Consider the following 22,052-nt stretch of genomic DNA (forward strand, 5'->3'; position numbering starts at 1 on the left):
GAATTGAATGATGAGGAGAGAGAAAATAAATGAAATTATGATTTGTATGCTGTTAGGGTTTAATATATAGAGTCCGTATAAAAGTAATAAAATAGGCCGCACATGGTAGTTTAGAAAAGGCAAACTTGGACCCGTATAAAAGATAAGAAATTGGCAAAGTAGGTTGTTTGTGTAAAAAGCCAAATGTTTTCAAACACCTGGTCCAAACCCAATGGAAGCCCATTTCACTTTCAGATCAGCCAAAACCCGCCCAAAACCCATAAGACGAGTCGGCCAAAACCCGGTTGTTTTCCACCGGCGTGAAGTGCAGAATGATTTGCTGCATATCGCGTGTTTCTTCATACGCTGCCGCTCTTTTCATATCACGCACAAATCGTTCCTATTCCACTCTGTGGAACAACACCACAAAAATCGCCGTTAATTTCAAATTATTGAACTCAGATTTTTCCAAGTTAAAATTAGCTGATAATCTTCATTTTCGTTGCTACTCTACTAAAAAAACTACTACGCCTCGTTTAAAAGTTTCTCGTAAGAAAAAATCAGATTCTCCCGCTTCAACTATGGAGCAAGATAAGGAAAACGATGCGTTTTTTGTTGTGAGAAAAGGTGACGTGGTTGGTGTTTATAAGAGCTTCACTGATTGTCAAGCTCAAGCTGGTTCTTCGGTAATTTCTTGAGTCTTGTTCTCTAATTATGTAATTTTTTTGTTTTGATTTCTCTTAATATTCTTGTTTTATGTTTGTTGAAGCTGAAAGAATTGGATTCTAGATAAGTTAGTTCTGAATTTTTGATAAAAATGTGGTTTTAGAGTATGTTTTGAATTTGAATTTGGTTTAGGTGTGTGATCCTCCTGTTAGTATATTCAAAGGTTATTCGTTACCAAAAGACAGTCAGGACTATCTTCTATCGCGCGGACTTCAGAATGCCTTGTATACTATTAGAGCTGAAGATTTGAAAGAGGACCTTTTCGGAACTCTTGCGCCTTGTTCTTTTCAGGTAAGCTAACAGCGTTTTATCGTAAATGTGATTGAAAAGATATTTTAGTTTTGTTAGCGATTACTTTTAATAGTTTGATATGGTTACCGAGGAGGTGTATCTGTAAATTCCGGATTAAATTCTGTTGTAGCTAAGTATATGCAATTGCTCTTGTGTTGGTCCATGGTAATACTGTGAAATTGGAAGTTTAAGCTAATTTGTTCTTGCAGCAACCTGCTTCTTCCGAAGGAGAACCTTTGGCACCGGATGCAACAAAAAAGAGATCACAGGAGTTTCGGGAATTGCAAACTGTGGTAAGTTTGGAGATTTATCTTTCTTTGAATGGTATAATTATTAATTAACAGAAGAACCCGAGAGTTAAAGTGCATAACCTTATGTTATTCTTCTCCATAGGAAACGACCTGTAACATCTTTTTCTTCTCACTGTGTATATGCCAATCTCTTTGTGCTTCCCTGTGTGTGTGGGTGTGGGTGTGTGTGTGTGTGTGTGGGGGGGGGGGGGGGGGTATTATTGTTCTTGTATTTAGGCATTTATGGAAGGCCTATGATGACCGGTTAAAGACTAAAGAGACGTCCAATTTTGTATAAGTTGATAACCGATTCTGATTATACGGTGGAAAGTGAGACCATTAAAGATAAACACAAGAATATGAAGTACGACTGTTAATACTGATTTAAAGTTTTAATATCAATATTTAGCAATTTATTATGTAAATCTTATTGAATTAGTCCCATAACCATAATTAAATAAGAAAATAAAATAACAAAAAATAGTAAAATAATTACCTGGATTATAGAGATTGTAAAAGAAAGTAAAAGAGTTTTTGTTTGTGTTACTGTGTATTGTGGGTAATGTGAATAAGAAGGTTTGTGGGTAATTACTTAGGTTTTTTATATAGGCAACTCTTTAAGTTTTTTATTTATTTAAAGGAAAAAGTTTAAGATTTTTTTTTTAAAGAAACGAGCATCGGATATTTATTATTTACATAAACATCCCAAAAAGGTTTCGTAAGAGTTTCTGAGAGTTACATAAACGGAAAAACGCATCTTTCTCAAGGTTTCCATGCATTATAGAGGAAGGGCAATTAAACTTCCATGAAAGTAGATTATGTTGTTCTTTGTGGCTGAGAATAAATCACATGAGTGGGATTTGATAAATTGCTTTTGCAGGTTAAAATTGCCATGGGTTCTTGTTTATTTTTTTTGTATTCATTATGCTTTACTTTGCTGCATTTTCATTGCATTGCAGGAAATAGATGGATCAACATCTAGCTTAACGGATCCTTTGAGTAAGCGTGCCAAATTGGATAACCAAAGTGAAGCTCAGGTATTATCTTATGATATTCTATGTTTATGTCTAATTGATGCTGGACAAATTAAATTTATTTTTGTTGTATTAGCTTAACATTTTCCGTAAGTTGTAATCAGAGTAATTGAAGAGGCCCCAGTCTTATGTTAGGTGATAAAAGCAATATATAGTAATTCTGATCTTTTATGTGCAGAGCTCATGTATTCTCGAATTTGATGGTGCTTCAAAAGGAAACCCTGGACCAGCTGGGGCAGGAGCTTTGTTGCGGGCTACAGATGGACGTATAGTATGACATTTTACCTCTCTTTTTTATATCCTTATGTTTTTGTATAAAAATTCGGCTTTCTAATACTCTAATTCATGTAGATCTGCAGATTACGAGAAGGATTGGGCCACGTAACAAATAATGTGGCCGAATACAGAGCCGTGATTTTAGGATTGAAATATGCTCTTAAAAAGGGTTATACAAATATTCGTGCCAAAGGTGACTCCAAACTTGTTTGCTCTCAGGTTCGTCTTTAGCATCCGTTACTGTTAGAATTCAAATCAACGTGATTTTTTTAAAGCAAAATTCATGTTCAAACCCCTAATCCAGGATCCATGGTTTAGCTGGCCGGTTCATATTGTATCACTTTCTTTAAGTAATTGCCATATATCTGTCACAGATGCTCCTGGATTTGTCTTGTTATCTCATTTTTTAAAAATTTTGGTGGAAAATATATGTAACAGATTCAGGGATTATGGAAGGTCAAACACAAAGACATGGCTATTCTGTGTGAGCAAGCCAAACAGCTGAAGGATAAGTTTGTTTCTTTTCAGATCAGCCATGTTCTAAGGGTATGTATATTTTTGTTTATTTATTTATATACAGTAAATTTTGGTAACTGGTGTTAACAAAACATGCTTCTATTTACTGATCTAAAACTTCACTGCCGCATTCTTTCTAGGCATATAGTTATGTCACAAGATCTTTAAGGACATCAATTTGTTTTAGTTAACCCTCTCATTATAAGCATTAGTATGTTCTCAGCAGCAGCTTATAGTTGAAAACGGAAACTTCCATCGATTATCTTCTACCTCTAACTAGTACTTCCTGAGCTGGTTCTTTTCTCTTCAAGTTAAATGTGTTTCAATTATTGCGTCAACGGTTATGCTAGCTAGTGCATAATTAAGCTGAATGATCTGGAATTCTGAATGGTTGTTTTAAGATTTTTTTTTTAGTCATTATGCGTACTAATACTATATATAGAAGATCGTAGCTTGCGAACTACGCAAAGTTTGAGTAACCAAGTATTAAGTATCTTCGTATGCAACTTCATTTGGTGTGACCAAGATACAAACCCCTAGATCTATGTATATGGTGTACATCCACTTTGAATGTCAAGGATTTTTCTTATTTTGTCATACTTATGGTTGACCATTTATGAAATTTGATAGAGTAAACATTTTGAGTCTTAAGACTCTTAACAAAACAGCAGTTTTAGGATCTTGTGTTTTTGATGCCGCCTATTGTGTCATTGTGGTATTAAGGTTGAAAGGGGGAGTTGAAGAACTTAAAATGACTATTAAATGCAATTTGCTGCTTCGGATTTTTTTGCTTTACTGGCTATTTCTAGTTTCCTCACCCGATATTGTATGTCACAGGAATATAATTCGGAGGCTGATGCTCAAGCAAACTTGGCCATCAAGCTTGCTGGTAAGCCTACCTGTTTCACCGAATTCTCCATTTGAATGTTTTCTAATATTTAAGCCTTGAATATTGATGGAATCTGTTTCTGATGCAGACGGCCAAGTTCAAGAGGAATGTTTCTAAGCCAGTGAACTGAGGGGCTACAAAATTTGCCTAGGTGACTGAATTATTTAAAGTTGAACTCTGACGCTGGTGTGCCAGTTTGAAGCGTACGTCGATACCTACTTCTGTTCTGCCAAAATCTACCCATACTTGAGATGCTCTCAACCACCTTAAGACGTTCTCGAAAGCAGCTGAAAATTAACAATTTTTTTGATATCTTAATTGTTGAAATACCCAGAAACTCAATAAGCTTTCAGGAACTTCTTTATCTAATTATTCTTCCCCTATTTGGTTATTGACCAGCTTGCTCCGAATTATTTATGTATATAGACTATAGCTTGAAACAAGTGTACTTAGATGGATGTAATGGGTTAATTTAAATAGATTGGATGTAATGGGTTTATTATTTTAATAATGATAAAGAATTTTATGTTCAGACAAAATTATATGTAGTTTGTTGGAGGATTGACCATGTGTTTCAAGTGTTCTATTACTCAAAGTTACTAGAATTTAGTCTAATGCGTTAGTTTATAATCACAAAGTATTTTAGAGATGCTAGAAATTTCTTATTGATTGAAGTCTTCGTCTTTTAAATACTTGGCCACCAAGAAAGGCACTTTGTTCAAGACGACGGCTTGTGGCAAAAATGATGACGGCAAGGCTTCAAAACTCGACCGCCGCTTGTAAACTGAAAACATCTCCATTTTTCTCTTACTCTTCGCTTAACTACCGCTTCTTTTCTTCTTCTTCTTCCTCTCCGTCGCCAACAGGCGTCGCCGTTGATGATGACGATTTGCTGTATTCAGATACCACTCTCCTAAAGCCTCCTCTCACAAATCCCACTCTCCTCCAGCCACGTGTCGTCGTCTACGACGGTGTCTGCCATCTCTGCCATGGAGGTTTTTCTTAGCCCTTCTTTCATTATGTATCTGGGTGTTGTATTTTTTCTTTAAAACTATCTGGGTTTTTAATCATGTTCTTTAATGTTCAAATTTGACTATAGTAAATCAATTTATACAAGTTTTTATAAATTGTGTTCATGGTATAGTTTATTATTTTACTGAAATTTGGTTTGAATTTGTGGTTGAAGGGGTGAAGTGGGTGATCAAAGCAGATAAATATAGGAAGATAAAATTCTGTTGTGTCCAGTCCAAAGCTGCTGAGCCATACTTAAGATTGTGTGGACTTGGCCGACAGCAAGTTCTTCGTAGATTTCTCTTCATTGAAGGCCCTGATTCCTACCATCAAGCATCCACTGGTTTGTTCCTTAACTACACTAATCTCGTATCGGGTGATGAATCTGATGATCTAATTCGGAGCTAATTGACCTAAAATTAAAGAGCAGCGTCCCAAATTGATTATAATGGCTAAGCTTTAGTTAATTGACCCCGTTTTACAAATTCAGGACCATAATGACTCTTAGTTTATTTATGTGTTTAGTTCCCACTTTAATTATATTCCTGTAGGCTTTGTTTTCCGTGTATGTATCTATGTTATGAGTTTGTGTAGAATCTGAGATTTGCTGGTAATCTTAGAACAATAAGCTATTCGTACAACTTAAAGTTAGGCTGCTTCGACATGCAAGTTTTGATGTTGATGTTTATGGACAGATCAGTTCATCAGTTGGTTGCTCTTAACAGTTTCTGTTTTCGTAAAAGACGTCTCTTAGCGTGTAGTGAATTTCACAGATACGCCATTCCAGTTGACATGCCCCAGTGATATTCTAGTTGGGAGAAGCATGTATCGAATGTCTATTTGATTCATGAAACTCGACTAAATTTCCATATAGACTTAAATTGGAATGCTGTTTTCGAGTTGTTCTTCAGCCGATTAAATTTAACTGTGTTGTTACTTGTAGTTAGTTGCCCATATCTTTATTTCTATTCTATTCATATTTTTTTGTGACTCGTGCATATGATAACGTAAGTAATTTCCGTGGAAGCTGATAAAAACTTGTGTAAATACAGTTTCTCTGGTCTCAGTTCCGTACCATTTCGTAAAGTAACATTCTGATGCTTATCTATACTTGTGGTTCCTGCAGCTGCACTGAGAGTACTTTCTTATTTGCCTCTGCCATACTCTGCCTTAGGCGCGCTCTTGATAATTCCGACTCCACTCAGGGATGCAGTCTATGATTATATTGCCAAAAGGCGCTATAATTGGTTTGGAAAAGCTGGTGATTGCTTGGTTTTGAACGAGAAGGAGTTGCTTGAACGATTCATCGACAGAGATGAAATGATGAATAGGAGTTGAATATATTAATACTCTTTTACTTGAAAGAAATTTTGAAAATTATTGGACTGCGCAGTGATATTAAATACTCAATACAATGTAGTAATGTACTCCATCTTCAACTGGCAGCAGTATTTAGGTGCCTTCATTACTTTGTTAAAAGCAAAGTAAATAAATACTTGTCCATTTTATCACCATGAAAATGAATGAATAATGATTGCTTTTATCCAATGGTTAAATCTGATTCAATAGATAAAATATACTGCTATTGAAAAACAACCATAATAATAACCATTATTAAAAAAAAAACTCCAAATTCAAAGTTTATTCAAATGAGGATACATCATTTTCTGCATAAATTTAAGTTATGTTTGAAACAACTTAGACTCCCTCCATCCAGTTTAAGTGATAAGCTTATTTATTTTTTTAGAGAAAAGTGATGAGCTTATTTAACTTGCGCACAAATTTTAAGTTATCTAACTACCTATAAATCAAACTTTTATTTAATAATCATACTTTTATTTAATAATAATACATTCACTATTTATTAATACATGTTTATTACTCCCTCCGTCCCAATAGAGTTGTCCACTTTGAGAAATTTTTTTGTCCCAAAATTCTTGTCCACTTTCAAAAAGTAACTAACTTTTACACTAATTTTCCTATATTATCCCTATTTAAAATACACTAATGAATAGATTGAAGGTGAATCCTATATTTAATAGGGGTATGACAAGAAAAGTAAGAATTTTTTTGTAAACCCCATAAACAATAATTGGTTTTCTTAAACTGTGTGATAAAGGCAAAGTGGACAACTCTATTGGGACGGAGGGAGTAAATAATAATTTAAAATAACTCATAAAATGCTTATTGAACTGCATTTAAAATCTAAATATTATTCTTATCTACAATTATTTTAGATAACTTTTAAAATATAACTAAAAATAAAATAATATATATTTGAAATTTCAAAATGAACACATTTTTATATTGATAGAACAATACGAACATAATTCATTTAAACTAATTAACATCACTGATTCAATTAACAATTTTCCATAGATTTATTAAGTTCCACAATTTCTTAAAATACCAACTTCTAAAAGATTACACTATAATTTTAGGATCACCCTAAAGGGTAACCCTCCAAAAATAGGGATATGCTACTAATTGCAGCGTGCACACGGTATTCTTTAGTAAAAGGCGAAAGAATAGTTCGCTTTGTGCTCACTGCATAGCTGTCTGGTTTGAAAGGATAATTTCGTATATTACTTATAGTTTTTTGGTGCAGTTTGCCTGCGTATCTTAGCGATGTGGGACTAAATATAATTCATGCACCTTAGTTTTATCTCTTTTAGCTTTGATGGTATTTGCTTATATTCTGCCAAACACAACTTCCTTCACCAATTTCATTCTTTGGCCTTCACAATCATCATCATAACTCCAGAATTTAATCAAACACGATTAGCTTTAGCTTTCTAGTATAATGAACTTCATGAAGTGCTGTTTTCAACCATCGTTATTAGCTTTTTTTTGGTTTTCACGTAGAACGCCCAATTAAATTTATCAATAAAAAATCTTACTTTTACGCCTTATGGTATATATTATATGATGTTTTTGGAGCTTTTGGGGGGGTATGATGTTGATTTATTCGGTCGATTCGATTGAAAACCTATTTATATTGAATAAACTGACATTGTTAAAGATTACACTATTTATTTAAAATAAACTATTTCTTTAGGGTGATCCTAAAATATTATTAGTTTATTTTAATTTTATTCAATATCTACAATTGTGGAGCATCGTATGTCTATATTTAAAATAAACTATTAATATTGAATAAAATTATAATTAGAGCTAATTATAAATTATATTCTAATTTTATTCAATTAAAATATTAAATAAACTCAACTATTACTACTAGTTGAACACTGTGCTATAATTAAAACGAAATATTGGTCTATTAATACTGCTATTAATTAATATTTTCGAATTGAATTATTATTTAAAATTTAATGCTATAAAATATTATCTAATTATTTAATAAAAGAAATTAATACTGCTATGTTGATATAATTAATTATCAATAAACTATTTATTTAATATTATGTTTAATTTAATTGTGTATCGAATTGAAACCCCATTTCTAATTACAAGTTATCCTCGAGTGCTGGTACTTTATAGTGATAATTGTTACTGAGAAAATATATTATTCTAATTGACACAAATAGTAAACGAAGTAGCAGATGTGAAAACATTAAACTTAGAATTGTAAGGCTTTACCCCGAAGGGAGCCCTTCCAGAAATTCTCAATGGCCTGAGCAAAACCCAGGCCAAAGAGGGGGTTTGGAAATAGTTTTCAACCAGCAATAGACGCGCCTCGGTTAGTACCTCACTAGCTGCGTCATTGCCCCAAGCGCAAAGATAAATGTTAAAGGCATATTAACAGGTAATTTATAGCTGCCTAGCTCTCACATAAGCCTTGCTTAGTCCCGGTGTGGGATATTAGTAGTGAACTACTGTGCACTATGAAGCAAACTACAAATTGATGGTCATATAGATGATTCTGGATTCTGTCTTTTTTCTTATCCCATTTTCAAAAATCATAATGTGAAAACATTATTGTTTGCAACTTTGTAGATTAAGTATTTGGTCTGTCCTTTCCATTTGTTGAGAAGGGCAGACATTTAAATATTTTAATAGCTTTATGTTGATGAGATGAAATAAATTAAGTACATAAATCGTATGCATCCACGTCTTTTAACCTAAATGGCAAACATTCTAAAAAAAAAAGATTGCGACAATCGAATCTGTCAATTTTATAATTTTTGAGAAATATATATAATCCTCATTATAAGTTTATTTTTGAAAATTATTTTATAGTTAATGATTTGATTTTAATTCTACTAATAATTATTTGGAGTAATTGACTTTTTTTAATTAAGAAAAAATTATGTGGATTTAAAATGAAATTTTGTGTCTAAAAACATCTTTAAATGGAAGTGTGAATAATTATTAGAAATTATAAAATTGACAGATCAGTTTTTTAGTTTTAAATATGTATATATAGAATTAATTTGCCAAGAAATTATTTGTAGAAAAACAAGACATCCTTGTTAATGTACTTAATACTCTTTTTTTGACAGTGTACTTAGTACTTATAACTTATAAGATGACTGACATGTATTTTTTAAGGATTTAAAATTTGGATAATTAATTACCAAAAAAATATTTGGATAATTAAAAATACAAATGTCTTTTATCTCTTAATAAGTATAGTAGTTGGCCAATGAGCTAATCTAAATTTAAGTTTGTCAATCATACTAAGAATAGTTTTTTTCCCTTCAACCATAAACTCATTTTATTTAAGCTCAATTGAAAGTACAGACATAAAATATAGTTCTAATTCTAATTCCATTACATACATACTATAAAACTATTGACTAATCATCATCGCTATTATAGCTCTGGCAAAGGGATAGAAGTCCAGTGCCGGTGTCGTCTGCTCCAGCCTTTCGGTTACTATCAGCAGCCTTGGTTGGTTTCTTGATGACGGCTATTTTGAACAGCGGGTGTAAGCTCCTGGTTTTAGCCACAGCATTCTCCTTGGTTAATGAATCAGTCGGTTTACTGGAAAGTTCATCACAGATCTTTCTCCTCTTCAGATAATTTGTAGATGTTTCATCATCGTCGTCGTCAAAATCTTCATCAGAAATCCTTCTAATGAGCTCGTTTGACCTTTGATCAAATATAGATTTTACAAGTTCTTCATCCTCCACTTCCATATTTTCCTCCGTGTGGTGTAAAGCCTGAAGCATTGCATCAACGCTGACAGTAGCATGTCTACTCTTCATAGACTTGACTTCATCAAGAGCAGCAAGAATAACCATCTCTCTCTTGGAATCCAACGTCCGGTTCTCGAGCGATTTCATAGCATCCCCCATCTCCTCCGCGTCTCTTGTTTTCCTCAGTTCATCAGCTTGCTCATCCTCCGCCCGCCAAGGTTCGAAATTGCGGGTGGCGCCGGCCTCGACAACGTAGTCAGAATTTTGAGGGTCAGTTTTCATGGCGAGTTCAGCAGAGCATCTGGTGCATTTGAAGTAAAATCTGAAGATTTGAATCCCTAAATATGTCTCACCGACGGCATTTTCTTTGCGGGAATTGAATTTGGTTCCTTTGTAGATGTAATTGCCGCACGTATTGCAGCGGATGCTCATGGGAAGCATCATTCGGATCTTAATTTGCTGGTTTTTGGGTCGGCGAATACGTGGGATCTTCGCCGGATCGAAGTCAGGCGGGTAATATTTATTCAACACTTTTCTTTCTCCCATTTGTCTTCTCTGTTGATTCTTCTGCTAGATTAGGTTACAACAGACGACGCCGATGCAGCAGGGTTAATATTACGAACTTCAATATCCAAGTATAAAGAATAAAATGACGAGAGAAATTTCTGCTATGTGATCACCGAGCGGCTTTGTTATTTGAATTGAGCCTTTCGTCTCTTATATAGTTGTTATTTCTCTTGCTCAGCTTCTCTTTAGCAATGTGGGAAAATCACTTTTATTTTATACTCCTATTTCATTTAGGAAGTCGTGTTTTTATTTTGTACTCCTATTCTATTTAGGAAGTCTCATATTCTATTTTGAGATATTCATTTAGGAAGTCTTGTGAAGTGGAATTTTACTTTAAACTACTATTTTTATCCTTCTTTAAATCACTTAAAATTACTAATATGAAAATTTTCACTATCATTAATAATGATAAAACAAGAAAAAACACAATAATTAATGATTTTTTAATATGTGTGTAAAATAAAATACGACTTTTTAAACGAAAAAAAAAAGAGTATGTCTCAAGTCCAATAGCCATGGTCCATGAATTTCCATCACTACTACATTTCCAAGTATATACCAAAAAGATCTCATTGCAAGCAAGTCTATTGTACAACGAGTGAAGATGGGTACTGCATGGTTTGACATTTTAGGTTTTGATATCTTCAATAAAATCTAGTTAAAATTTAATAAATTTCATATTTTAAGCACTTCGAGACCTATTTTCTGATCGACCAAACACTCTGACACCATTGAATTTATTTATTGTGTTTGGAATTTAACGGTTGAAATTTTAAAACACTTCAAAATGAATATGTCGACAGCCGTTGCATTTATCTAACGGCTCGGTCAACTACTGAACCAAACAAACCCTTACTTCATTGAATGGAGGGAAGATTAGATAATCTTAGTAAATTTTATTGTCAAAATTGAACAGCTTGAATCTAGTTGCTTCTGAAGTCTTATCAAAGCCCTGCGACATAAACTGGCAAATTACAATCTCATTGCATACTACAGGTGCACAATCCCATCAAAAACACTAGAAATCATCCTAAATTTACTGCTATTTCCTCATTGGAACAAACAAGACGCAGCTTCCGCAGCACATGGGCAAAGAGAATCAAAACTTCTCCAGAGCTTTTTCAATTGGCGTTTTAATCATCTAATATATAGAATTGAAGATCTAAGAGTTGTTTTGTCAATTCTTATCACCTCCATTCCACTCTTTCCAATCTATGTCAACATGATCTTGGGCCCATTTTACAGCAATACGTGCGGCTTGTGGTCCTCCAGGCAAGCCTCTTTCATTTATGGTGTCAGCCATGTCGATGAAAGGTTCGACCAAGAGTGTTCCCGGACCGCCATACTCGGTGTGCAAGAATGTGCTGAATATCTACAAGAAATTTAAGCAAAACAGCTTAGTGTCTGTATATGAGATCTACCTCTATAGAAACTGCTCATGAAAAAAGAACACCTCAAAAGTAATCCATTAAGTCCCCATTTGTCAAGGCCATTTTAGAGATTATCCTTAGCAAATAATTCAAAAGTTTTTTTAAAAAGTTGCTTTTTTGAAGACGCTCTATTTTATAGCTTTTCAATAAGCAATATGTTCTTTAGTTGTTTTGAGTTATGGGCATAGCTATAAAAAAAAGCCTATTATAAACAACCACCAAGTCAATTAGCTACATGATCTCAGAAATTACTGAATGCAAAATTTAAACAGGTTTTCCCAATTTTAACTAGCAATCAAGACTTAGACATTCACAAGATATCTTCCAGCTTCTCTACATAATATCCTATCAGATTCCGGTAAACATCCTTGATTGGATTTGTTCACAAGCTACAGCAACCTTTCATTTTCTCAATATATTTATTTCCCCTCTTAACCATTTTATTAAAAAATTTCATGATGGGTAAGAATTAGATCATACTACTCAGGAACTTGATATCAACAATCAGAACTCGTGAATGCAAAATCAGGTTTTAAAAGTTATATAGCACACCAGTAAAAATAACACCACTCCATCTTGCTTCCAATAATCAAGTTTTTATAGTACCATCTTATGAAACATGCTGGATAAATGTACAGGACAAAGAAAAAGCTACATGTGAAGAAGATTCTTGAGAGCATCCCAGCACATAAGCCAGCCGAGGCAGGTGTTTTTGAAACAAGCATTGTGCGTTTGGTTCAAATGAATTTCATAAGACTATGGAATTTATTTAATTTTTTCTAGAATTGTATGTGTTTATGCCAATGAATTACTAAATAAAATTCATCTGCAAATGAAAAGAACTGTGCAATAGAATTGAACCAAACAAAGGGTACTCTAGAGAATAATTGAGCCAAATTTCTAAAATTGAACCAAATAAAGGATAAACACTACTGATAAAACTAAGTGAAAATTGAAAATAAAAACAAATATTGACAGAAATTGACAAAAGAAATGGAAAATTAATCACCTCAGTGCAAATTCCGACAACTTCATCAGTTGAATCTCCACAGAATTCTTTCTTGATAAGCCTCTGATGAACATGGGTCTTAAATTTCTGAGTCTCCTGAGCCAAAAACACAAAAATAATAAACTTCAAAACATTAACCAATAAAATAGAGAAAGAAAATGAAAAGCAAAAGAATGCAAAACTTACAGAAACAGCAAATTCAGGAATTGGGTCGGGAAATTTGTACTCAGCTGCTTTACAAATATGAGTTTGTCCCTTCATTTTCTCGGTCAGTGAAGGGTTTAAGTAACAGTGTGTAAGCTGGGCAGCAGTTAAGTGGGCGGTGGTGGGTAACAAGAAACCCAAAGAAGATGAGAGCAATGGGCAGCGAGAGGTTGAAGAAGAGAGCAGAGTGCAGGAATCAAACGGTAAGGAAGCAAGAGCTTGGGCACAAGAAGCCATTTCTCTTTGTATTTTTTTTTCTACTTCCTTATCTGTTTGGGTTGGGGGTTTTCTGGCTAATAATCACCCACGGCCCCTGACTTTAGGGGTACCTTACGACAAACCCCCTGATAAAAAAAACGATCAGTAAACCCCCTAATCTTTGTGGCGGCGCTCGCTAAACCCCCTAAACCCCAAATATGACGAAAATACCCCTGACGCCGTCTTTTTTAGTCAACTGTCATTTTTTTGAAAAAAAATAAAATAAATCTGACGGCGCCACGTCAGCTGCCATGTCAGCAAAATACCATAAAAATTTTAAACACCCAAAATATCCCTAATTTAATTTAGAAAAAGACAAAAATAAAATAAATCAACCCAATTTAAACCATTTAATTAACTGACCCAACCACCGCCACCCAACCAACCCGCCACCCGACCACCGCCGGAAAATTTTCCGGTCATCTTCTCCGAGATGACCGGAAAATTTTCCGGTCATGCTTTGTTCAAGAACAGATCCGCGCAGGGATCTGTTCAAACAGATCCACGCCATGGATCTGTTCTTGGAACAGATCCATGGTGGATCTGTTCCGAGAACAGATCTGAGCATGACCGGAAAATTTTCCGGTCATCTCGGAGAAGATGACCGGAAAATTTTCCGGAAGTGGTCGGGCGGCGGGTTGATCGGGTGGTAGTGGTTGGGTCGTTTGTGTTTGGGTTGATTGAATTGTTTGGGTTAGATAGAGTTGGGTTGAATTATTTTATTTATTTTTTAATTAAATATGGGGGTATTTTAGGTGTTTTAATTTTTTATGAATTTTTGATGACGTGTCAGCTGACGTGGCGCTGCCAGATTTTTTTTTTCTTTTTTTCTGAAAGTCAGTTGACCAAAAAAAACGGCGCTATGGGTATTTTCGTCCAAAAGGGGTTTAGCGAGCGCCGCCACAAAGATTAGGGGGTTTACTGATCGTTTTTTTTTATCAGGGGGTTTGTCGTAAGGTACCCCTAAAATCAGGGGCCGTGGGTGATTATTAGCCGGGTTTTCTGGGTTTTAGAAGTTAATACAGAACCGACTTCTCTTTTTGTTTTCTTATTAGATTATATTTATTTTCCATCTAAAATATAATAAAGAAATTTGATACTAATGGAATCAACAACAAAAAATAATCTCTCTTTTTTGAATCTTTATAAAAAAAATTGGGAGTTAAATTATATTAAGATAAAATTGAATTGGTGTAAATCAAATGCCAAAAAATAACAAATTAAAAACAAATATTCAAATATTACATGAGGTTATTTTACAGCGCAAGAACATAGCTCGAGCGCCATCTACACCTATAGTAAAATTCAACTTATTTCATTTCAGAATATACTTGAATCAAACATCAAAAACCTTAAGTATTCAATAAACTTGAACAATTGATGAACAGTCTTGTTCAGTCAAAAATTTGCATAAATAAATGGGTTTTTAATATATGTGTGCCTCTAAGAATTTAAATTTTTTAAATTTGTGCCTCTAAAAAATTTAATTTCAATTTTATACTTGGACCCATAAAATTGAGATGCGTTCCGCAATACCCAAATGCGGAACGCAGGCATTCCCCATTTGAGTAATGCGGAACACCTTAATTATACCTTTAAGGCATAATGGCATAATTAAGGCATTCCCTGCCATATGATGACAGGGAATCTTACCCAATGAATGAACAACCGATCATTGGGTAAGATTAAAAAAAATTAAAATTAAAAAAAAATAATTAATTATTGTAATATTTAATTTAAAAAATATATTAATACAAATTAATTTTTATCAATTTATTTTAATATTTTTTGCTTTTATTAATTTTAAATAAAATGAAATAATTAATTTTTAGTTCCGGTTATGGAGAGTATGCGGAAAATTGAGATTATTATTCATATATTATTTTTAATTCTTATTAATTTTCAAATTTATCGATTTTGAGAAAATTGAGATTAATTTTTAATTCCGCATGCGGAAAATTGAGATTATTTCATTTAATATGAGGTATGTTTTATAATAGTTTTTAGTATGGTAATTTATAAAAATAATTACTCCCTTTGTTTTTTTAGTTGTCCATTAGCCAAAATCATACATACCAAGATAGTGCTTTTTTATCTTAATTTATAAGGAGAAAGCACAAAATTGGAGGAGCGAAATGAATATTTGTTGCCCATTTTTACCTCTTATAAGTATTATTTCTCTTATCTAAAAACATTGATGAATGCTTGTCAAGCGGATGTTCACTTGATCGATAGTTTGCTTGTGCAATTCCAAGTTGGATGTCTTCTCTTATATTCCAACTACTAATCTGGACAAATTACAAACATGAAACTACAAAAGGAGACTCTTAAGAGCTTAACTGTACATTGATTCACAACACGTGTACACTAATATGCATAACTTAGAGCTACAGCAGAAGTCAGTTCGGGAGGTTCAAAAGCTCGGAACAGTAATGGCATCGCAAAATAAAAACCTGCAAAAACTGAGCTCAGTTTCCATTCAACCCGCTCCACAGCAGTCAGTGGCTCCTTCAAGTGTTCATACTTCATATGTACTGTGTACATGGTGCTAACACAGAATATATCCATATCAGAGATTCCTTTCGTGAGGTTCGAGCCACGGGAACCCCAGAAAATCAAAAACCGCTTTTTCAGTGTCCAACCTCAGGCTTGCAGTAGCCCTTGCACCCTGCAACAAGATTGATCTTTCTGGGAAATTACTCTTTCAGACACAGAAAATGGTGAGAAGTCAGATTCATTACCCGTTTGCCACTTGAAGCATGAGTGGCAGGAAATAATCCAGTATCATCAAGCCGAAATCCTTTGGATTCTGCCAACAGTCTCAACCTGCATTTCTACTGTCAAGTTGTTGATACATCTCTATGAAAACTCATTGAGAAACATTAATCAAGAAGCACCGAATATCCGGTGAAAATTGATACGTTGTTTGAAAATCCGGTAAAAATTGATGATGTGTAAGCTGGAGTTAGCCATGTCATTCACACATGACCAATTTGAAAATCCGGCTTCCGCGTCATAATTCTTCACCAGATTTTCACATGGTGTACAAGAAATGGAAGTTGGTGCATATATTTATCAATCTTTATAAAACGTGATTAAATTATAAAAACGTGTATAGTTCGTAAATTTAAATGACAATAACCCTTTTTTTTTCTCCTGCCTTTCCCTCCCTTTAGTCTTTGAAACTTTTGGTTAACATACCTTCTGTTTAAAACATCATTCCCAGTCCAGGCTATCAAACCAAATGCATGTATATCCCTTGGATATACCTAAAAAGTAGAATACATGAAAATAAAAACCATGATAATCATTTCCCCGTTTACAGCTCTTAGCCTAACAATGAGAAAATACATCAGAATAAAATAGCAAAATGATCAAGTTAAACAAAACAACCATGAGTCTAATTAAAAGAAAAAACGAGGAATAATAGCAGACGGGAAACTTTTAAAAAATTAACTAATGAACACGATCCATAATATCAGTAATTTGTGGTTGGGATGGTGAAATGAGATTTTTGAGTTTGAGGGATATGAACATTGTCGTAAGATTTTCAGCATCCATTCTCCAACAAGGGTTATTGACTCCAAAAATTAATTTCAAATGTTGTGGGAATATCAATTCATTAAATGATAAAGGGTAGTTACAGAAAAGAAATTTCTGTGACGACAAGAAGTAATTATCAAGTTTACCTTGAAATCAATGCGGTGGCGTAGTTCTCGTCCAGGATATGTACAAAGACCAAAATATGTATCGACGCCTGAGTCAGTGCCCTGTGCATAATACAAAATTGCACATGTGAAAAAGACAAAGCAAAAATGTAAATTTGAACAGAATCTACATGCAACAACTGATGCGAGAATCGGGCTAGAAACATGGATGAGTATAAAGCTCAAAAAGAGTATTATTGCAATTAGATTCAGAATGTTACATCCAACTGATTGTTAAGAAACTGAATCAGAGATAAAAATGGGAGCGTGAAATGTGCATTATATCTGCACGTTTCAAAACAACAGCTAATTATTACTGGAGTCATCTATCAATAACTTCCCGTTGTTGACTTGTTGCTTCTGCTATGCAAATAGAGTACATTGACTTCTTATCATGTAGCTTGATGTGGATCATCAAGACTGCACTAGAGGTCTTGGAGAAATAGCTATGAACTAATAGCAGGTTTGGAATGTCAAAATTCGTTGACAGATAAGTAGAGCAATAGAAAAGCTACCTCCTCGCTGTGAGTGCTGAATACCAGATCCTCTCTTAAGAATTTCATATCCTTCAAATGCTTCACAAATTTTGATAGAAAACCTTTATGGCTGGAACTATGGATCAAACTTATTAGTTTTTTGAATATCGATTAAGTTCTTCAAATTAAATACGATCCACATACATATTCCAAATCAAAGAACCTTACATATAGGATCAAACACTATAAAGTGCTCAAAATACAATAAAGTTCCTTGAGTAAAAATATGATCAGACATTATAAACAACTTGAAGTATTGCTAACGTCCCTAACAGTACGTTTTCCTAAACTAAAAGGACCAATACATATATGTTAAAAGTTTATTGGCCAAGTAAATTACATCTGCGTTGATTGCTATGCTCCAGAATCATTTTTGCATTCTCATACTTGTATAACAAAATAACAACCCATTAAAACCACTGACATTTTTTCATACTGTCATGCAAATTTAAGAGATACTGACTAGTCTAGAGACTTACACAGAGACGCACATGAATGAGTGAGGAGAAAGACGGATTGTTACCTTGTTCCATCAGGGTGTGTAATCACCATATCCATATCACCACAAGAGGATTTTCCACGTCTATAAGATCCTCCACAAATGATATTTACCTTAAAGATAGATACAGAAATATTCAAATAAAAGCCGTTACACCTATTTGAATGTCAAAGTTGTGAATATGAGGGGTTAGTCCTATAGGAATGCATGTCAAAGGAAAAACACTATGCGTCTGAATAAATAGCAACAAATCTGATCTGTTAATAATATTGCAAGCTGTATTAATAAAAACCTCAAGTACTTCCTGATTATCAATTTTTTTCTATAAAATATTTATGTTCATGTAAGTAGTGAAACAATTACGCTTGCATGCTTCCTCTGCTTGACCCTTATGTCTTCTCATTTTCATTTATAAAAACAGTTTTAGACAAAAATTACAGTGTCTTACACCAGGCAATATTTCTAACCCAGCTTTCTGAAGAATTTGTTCCATTTCTTGAACCTGCACATAAGAAAATAATGATAAATTTTCTGGGACAAGGCAACTCAGGCAATATTTGCAATTGACAACCTGTAAAATCCAGAGGAAATGCACAATAGCTTAACCTCATTGCGTGGGATCCTTGTCTTGATATCATCAAAATATTTCAATCCTATTTTCTGTGCATGTGTTAATGAAATCTCATTCTTAAGATCATCCAATGTTCGGTACCCTTTATCATACAATTTGAGGGCCGTAGCTGGACCTATACCCCAAACTTCCCCAAACAGGCTAATTGTCCGTACCTGCAAATTGTTGAGTAAACCTTGTGCGTAAGAACCTAGCTATTGCCATATCATTTGTCAAAAATAAGCAAAAAAACTAACTGTGATTAGCTGGTCAATGCTTATGACGTCGTTTTCTCAATTAAAGACTACCAAATTGTCAAAGAAGAAATTTTAGAAAATCTACAGAAGCTGATTTCGGTTTAAGCAGAAAGTCCTCATGTCATAGGAAAGAAAAAATCACATAGAATTATCAAGACAGCTTTCAATATCATACAGTGCTGATCCATGTGTGTGTCTAATTATGCCAAGGTGGGAAAAAATAATTACTTTAATATTTATAACAATTCTCCAGTGACGATAAACGATTAATGCACTCAGAAAAGACAAAATTCTGCATGTGTCGTGTTCACACGAGGGCATAATTAAATTAGAATCTTTTCACACGTGAACACTAGCATATGTGTCAATTTCTTTATATTTGCTTATGTACTCAAATATTTCATTCTGAATCTTATTAAATGTAAACAAGAAGTACAACAGTCTGAAGACTCTGAACAACCATCTGTACATGAGTATCCATAAAATCAGTCATATGGTGCACACGGGTGCTAATGCAGATGTATTTGTTCTCAATTGAAAATATTATCTATAGACATATATTAGCCATATAAAGCGTGCTATGAATTTATTATCTCTTTATAAACCTTAAAGTTACCTTTTCGTCATTTTCATAATGCTCCAACTTTGATAATTTACCAGTACTCACAATCTCCTGTATCTGCAAGCTCATTTCAAAGCAAGCTAATCTTTCCAGCAAAAAAGAAAAGGGAAAAGTATGCGTTGACAAGCAAGTGTGTGATTTTGTAAGACGGGTCAAAAAAATCATATGGCTTTCATCGGTTAGAAAGTTCTGCTTTTAGCAATTTAACTTTGCAGAATCAATTATGGAGCTAAAAGTAGGAAGCCATTCTTTAATGAGCAAAGCGTGAAGCACGGCTGGAAGAAAAATGAAATCAAACAACTGCACTATCCAGCAGATAGTTCTCACAGAAAGGCAAAATAACAGAAAAGGGCCACGAAACCAGATGGATAGAGAAGTGTAACAATTGATAAATCAGAAACTTCATGCTAGAGAAGCCCACTCACATGATCCTGCAGAGACTTCCCAATCCCAGGCAGATCCTTGACCTGGTCTGAACTCTCAATTTTGAATGGCAACTTCTCAATAACTGGAATAGCCTTGTAATAGCTAAATGACCTGCGATCATCACCCAGTGCTTCACATTGAAGCAATCACAATACATCAGACCATTGAAAACACAGCATATTAAAGCCACATAAGTATAGGAAACCATAAGTCTCACCCCTATATATGTTGATTAGTTTTCCAAATATTTCAGTAATATTCCTGTTAAGATCAGGGGGACAGTACGCCAAGGATGACTGCAGATTGATACACATGAACCTGATTAGCGCATAATTGAACTCTCTAGCATTTCATTTCTTAAAATACATAAAGCTTACGCTTTATAATTGACCTCAAAGGTTACAGAAACCTTACATCTTGGCTTGGACTAGTTACAGCCTTCGGACTAAGATTCGCAGGGCTCAAAGTAAGCGCCGAGTTATCAGAAGAACCACCAGGACTTTCCGGCGTCTTAATTATCGAGTTCTTCTCTTCATCCAGTTTCGAATTTTTGACATTTTCAATCGAAGATGACCTGAACTTTTTGCTACGAGACGACAGTTCGTCACTGCTAGAAGCTTGTTCATTGGACAATTCACTGGCTATAGACTTATTTTGATTACCTTTTCCTTCAAAATCAATTTGTACCCTGTACGTCTCTTCAGATACTTTTTCTCCTAATCTCAAGCTATCCTCTATCCACAGATAATCAAGCACTTTCTATAATAACAATTCAAATTGGCAAAAACTATTCAATTTCAATCAAATAATATGTGCAGAACAGTACTATGAATTAGTGAAAATCGAATTAAAATTTCAAAATTAGAAGCTGAAAAATTACTCACTCCCTTGAACCGCTGTAACCGCTCTCTGTCTACTTGCTGGAGGAGAGCCTGTGAGTTCACGGCAAAGACGTGAGTTACCTTCTTTGATAACCGAGTCTCAATCGTAGCCCCCATTTGTACCAGTTTTTGCTTCCATATCTGTTTAAATGAGATTAACATTGTGAAATTGAAGTTCTAATTATATTTAGCAGAAGCTGAATGGTAAGTAAAACATAGCAAATTAACGGTGAGAAACCTGTAATCGACGTGGTTGAACTCCGTCTTCAACCAACAGCACGGCCATTCCAGAGAATATTCCGTTGGGATCAGGTGACGGAGTTTTGTTCTTCGCTGCTGCCTTTGGCGCCATTTGAGTTGTTTCAACTTTCAGTATTTGCTCTACAGGACTCCGTTTGTACTTATACGAGAGGCCCGGTTTAACGGCGGTTAAGTAGAGTAGTGATCTAGCTTTCTGCCAAGTGACACTAAACTAATATGGAAAATTTATGAGGTGTTGAACATTTATAAAGTTTGGATGATTTAAGAAATTTATAATGAACAAAGGATCACTTTACCCCCTGAACTTGGCACAAAGTATCAAAAACGTCCAAATTAGCAAAACGGGATCACTTTTACCCTAAACTTGTAAAAAATGGTACAAAACCCCCCCTCCCCACTCTCACCAAAGAGAGTGAGATACACTCTCCGGTTTTGATGGTGGTTTCGGTTTTCTAAGGTGGTTTTTGATAAAAAAAAGTTTAAAATGGTCCTTATTGTTTTTAAACATTTTAAATTAATACCTAATAATTAAAAAAAATAAAAATTAATCCCTTTAATTTAAAACTTTATATCACAAATTAACCCACAAATTTCATTAAATACAACAAATTAACCCTCAAATTAATTTTTTTAACAAAAATAAATTAATTTTTTTTTAATTTTTTTTTAAA

The 22,052-nt window shown here is 34.1% G+C and overlaps 5 protein-coding genes and 2 non-coding genes across 13 annotated transcripts; 2 read left to right on the top strand and 5 right to left on the bottom strand.

Annotated features, from left to right (window-relative positions):
- Positions 1 to 218: 218 nt before the first annotated feature.
- On the top strand, positions 219 to 4,540 carry LOC126653784 (uncharacterized). Its single transcript, XM_050347720.2, has 9 exons — positions 219 to 665; positions 838 to 996; positions 1,206 to 1,289; positions 2,246 to 2,323; positions 2,499 to 2,591; positions 2,672 to 2,815; positions 3,035 to 3,142; positions 3,950 to 4,001; positions 4,090 to 4,540. Exons 1-9 carry the CDS (start codon positions 312 to 314, stop codon positions 4,116 to 4,118), a joined length of 1,101 nt encoding a protein of 366 aa, XP_050203677.1. The 5' UTR covers positions 219 to 311; the 3' UTR covers positions 4,119 to 4,540.
- Positions 4,541 to 4,632: 92 nt separating this feature from the next.
- LOC126653785 (uncharacterized) lies at positions 4,633 to 6,560 on the top strand. The gene is made up of 3 exons (XM_050347721.2): positions 4,633 to 4,996; positions 5,188 to 5,355; positions 6,139 to 6,560. The coding sequence occupies exons 1-3, from the start codon at positions 4,744 to 4,746 to the stop codon at positions 6,348 to 6,350; spliced, it is 633 nt and encodes a 210-aa protein (XP_050203678.1). The 5' UTR covers positions 4,633 to 4,743; the 3' UTR covers positions 6,351 to 6,560.
- An 894-nt stretch (positions 6,561 to 7,454) lies between these two features.
- On the bottom strand, positions 7,455 to 7,569 carry LOC126654347 (U5 spliceosomal RNA). Its single transcript, XR_007632598.1, has one exon. It is a non-coding gene; the product is annotated as a U5 spliceosomal RNA (small nuclear RNA).
- Positions 7,570 to 8,604: 1,035 nt separating this feature from the next.
- LOC126654344 (U4 spliceosomal RNA) lies at positions 8,605 to 8,755 on the bottom strand. The gene has a single exon (XR_007632594.1). It is a non-coding gene; the product is annotated as a U4 spliceosomal RNA (small nuclear RNA).
- Positions 8,756 to 9,677: 922 nt separating this feature from the next.
- LOC126653490 (uncharacterized) lies at positions 9,678 to 10,878 on the bottom strand. The gene has a single exon (XM_050347394.2). It carries the CDS (start codon positions 10,658 to 10,660, stop codon positions 9,773 to 9,775), a length of 888 nt encoding a protein of 295 aa, XP_050203351.1. The 5' UTR covers positions 10,661 to 10,878; the 3' UTR covers positions 9,678 to 9,772.
- A 679-nt stretch (positions 10,879 to 11,557) lies between these two features.
- Positions 11,558 to 13,626, bottom strand: LOC126685938 (protein PLASTID REDOX INSENSITIVE 2, chloroplastic). Of its 2 annotated transcripts, none has more exons than XM_056106434.1 (3): positions 13,307 to 13,626; positions 13,121 to 13,213; positions 11,558 to 12,053 (listed from the first exon to the last, which is right to left on the bottom strand). In XM_056106434.1, the coding sequence occupies exons 1-3, from the start codon at positions 13,559 to 13,561 to the stop codon at positions 11,859 to 11,861; spliced, it is 543 nt and encodes a 180-aa protein (XP_055962409.1). In that variant the 5' UTR covers positions 13,562 to 13,626; the 3' UTR covers positions 11,558 to 11,858. The 2 variants fall into 2 exon arrangements, with proteins under 2 accessions (XP_055962409.1, XP_050235905.1); XM_050379948.2 differs by having other exon boundaries at positions 13,121 to 13,216; positions 13,307 to 13,625.
- A 2,078-nt stretch (positions 13,627 to 15,704) lies between these two features.
- LOC126654025 (DNA polymerase lambda) lies at positions 15,705 to 21,607 on the bottom strand. 6 transcript variants are annotated; one of them, XM_050348061.2, is made up of 14 exons: positions 21,359 to 21,606; positions 21,124 to 21,261; positions 20,654 to 20,998; positions 20,457 to 20,535; positions 20,239 to 20,369; positions 19,808 to 19,870; positions 18,931 to 19,110; positions 18,773 to 18,826; positions 18,349 to 18,437; positions 17,805 to 17,901; positions 17,272 to 17,352; positions 16,784 to 16,851; positions 16,324 to 16,408; positions 15,705 to 16,250 (listed from the first exon to the last, which is right to left on the bottom strand). In XM_050348061.2, the coding sequence occupies exons 1-14, from the start codon at positions 21,470 to 21,472 to the stop codon at positions 16,152 to 16,154; spliced, it is 1,623 nt and encodes a 540-aa protein (XP_050204018.1). In that variant the 5' UTR covers positions 21,473 to 21,606; the 3' UTR covers positions 15,705 to 16,151. The 6 variants fall into 6 exon arrangements, with proteins under 6 accessions (XP_050204018.1, XP_050204019.1, XP_055962371.1 ...); XM_050348062.1 differs by having other exon boundaries at positions 17,805 to 17,895; positions 21,359 to 21,604; XM_056106396.1 differs by lacking the exon at positions 16,784 to 16,851 and having other exon boundaries at positions 16,124 to 16,250; positions 21,359 to 21,607.
- Positions 21,608 to 22,052: the final 445 nt, after the last annotated feature.

The sequence above is a fragment of the Mercurialis annua genome, linkage group LG6, assembly GCF_937616625.2.
Source record: "Mercurialis annua linkage group LG6, ddMerAnnu1.2, whole genome shotgun sequence".
In the NCBI taxonomy this organism is placed as follows: Eukaryota; Viridiplantae; Streptophyta; class Magnoliopsida; order Malpighiales; family Euphorbiaceae; genus Mercurialis; species Mercurialis annua.

Bases quoted from the DNA above. Each gene is read 5' to 3' on its own strand.
- LOC126653784 (XM_050347720.2), top strand. From the start codon at position 312: ATGATTTGCTGCATATCGCGTGTTTCTTCATACGCTGCCGCTCTTTTC. The intron at 3,143-3,949 runs GTATGTATATTT...TGTATGTCACAG, and splicing joins AGATCAGCCATGTTCTAAGG to GAATATAATTCGGAGGCTGA. The intron at 4,002-4,089 runs GTAAGCCTACCT...TTTCTGATGCAG, and splicing joins CTTGGCCATCAAGCTTGCTG to ACGGCCAAGTTCAAGAGGAA.
- LOC126653785 (XM_050347721.2), top strand. From the start codon at position 4,744: ATGATGACGGCAAGGCTTCAAAACTCGACCGCCGCTTGTAAACTGAAA. The intron at 4,997-5,187 runs GTTTTTCTTAGC...TTGTGGTTGAAG, and splicing joins CTGCCATCTCTGCCATGGAG to GGGTGAAGTGGGTGATCAAA. The intron at 5,356-6,138 runs GTTTGTTCCTTA...TGGTTCCTGCAG, and splicing joins CTACCATCAAGCATCCACTG to CTGCACTGAGAGTACTTTCT.
- LOC126653490 (XM_050347394.2), bottom strand. From the start codon at position 10,660: ATGGGAGAAAGAAAAGTGTTGAATAAATATTACCCGCCTGACTTCGAT.
- LOC126685938 (XM_050379948.2), bottom strand. From the start codon at position 13,561: ATGGCTTCTTGTGCCCAAGCTCTTGCTTCCTTACCGTTTGATTCCTGC. The intron at 13,217-13,306 runs GTAAGTTTTGCA...TTTTTGGCTCAG, and splicing joins TTCCTGAATTTGCTGTTTCT to GAGACTCAGAAATTTAAGAC. The intron at 12,054-13,120 runs GTGATTAATTTT...AATTTCTTGTAG, and splicing joins TTGTCGGAATTTGCACTGAG to ATATTCAGCACATTCTTGCA.
- LOC126654025 (XM_050348061.2), bottom strand. From the start codon at position 21,472: ATGGCGCCAAAGGCAGCAGCGAAGAACAAAACTCCGTCACCTGATCCC. The intron at 21,262-21,358 runs GTTTCTCACCGT...TCATTTAAACAG, and splicing joins TTCAACCACGTCGATTACAG to ATATGGAAGCAAAAACTGGT. The intron at 18,827-18,930 runs GTTAAGCTATTG...TCTTATGTGCAG, and splicing joins CAAGGATCCCACGCAATGAG to GTTCAAGAAATGGAACAAAT.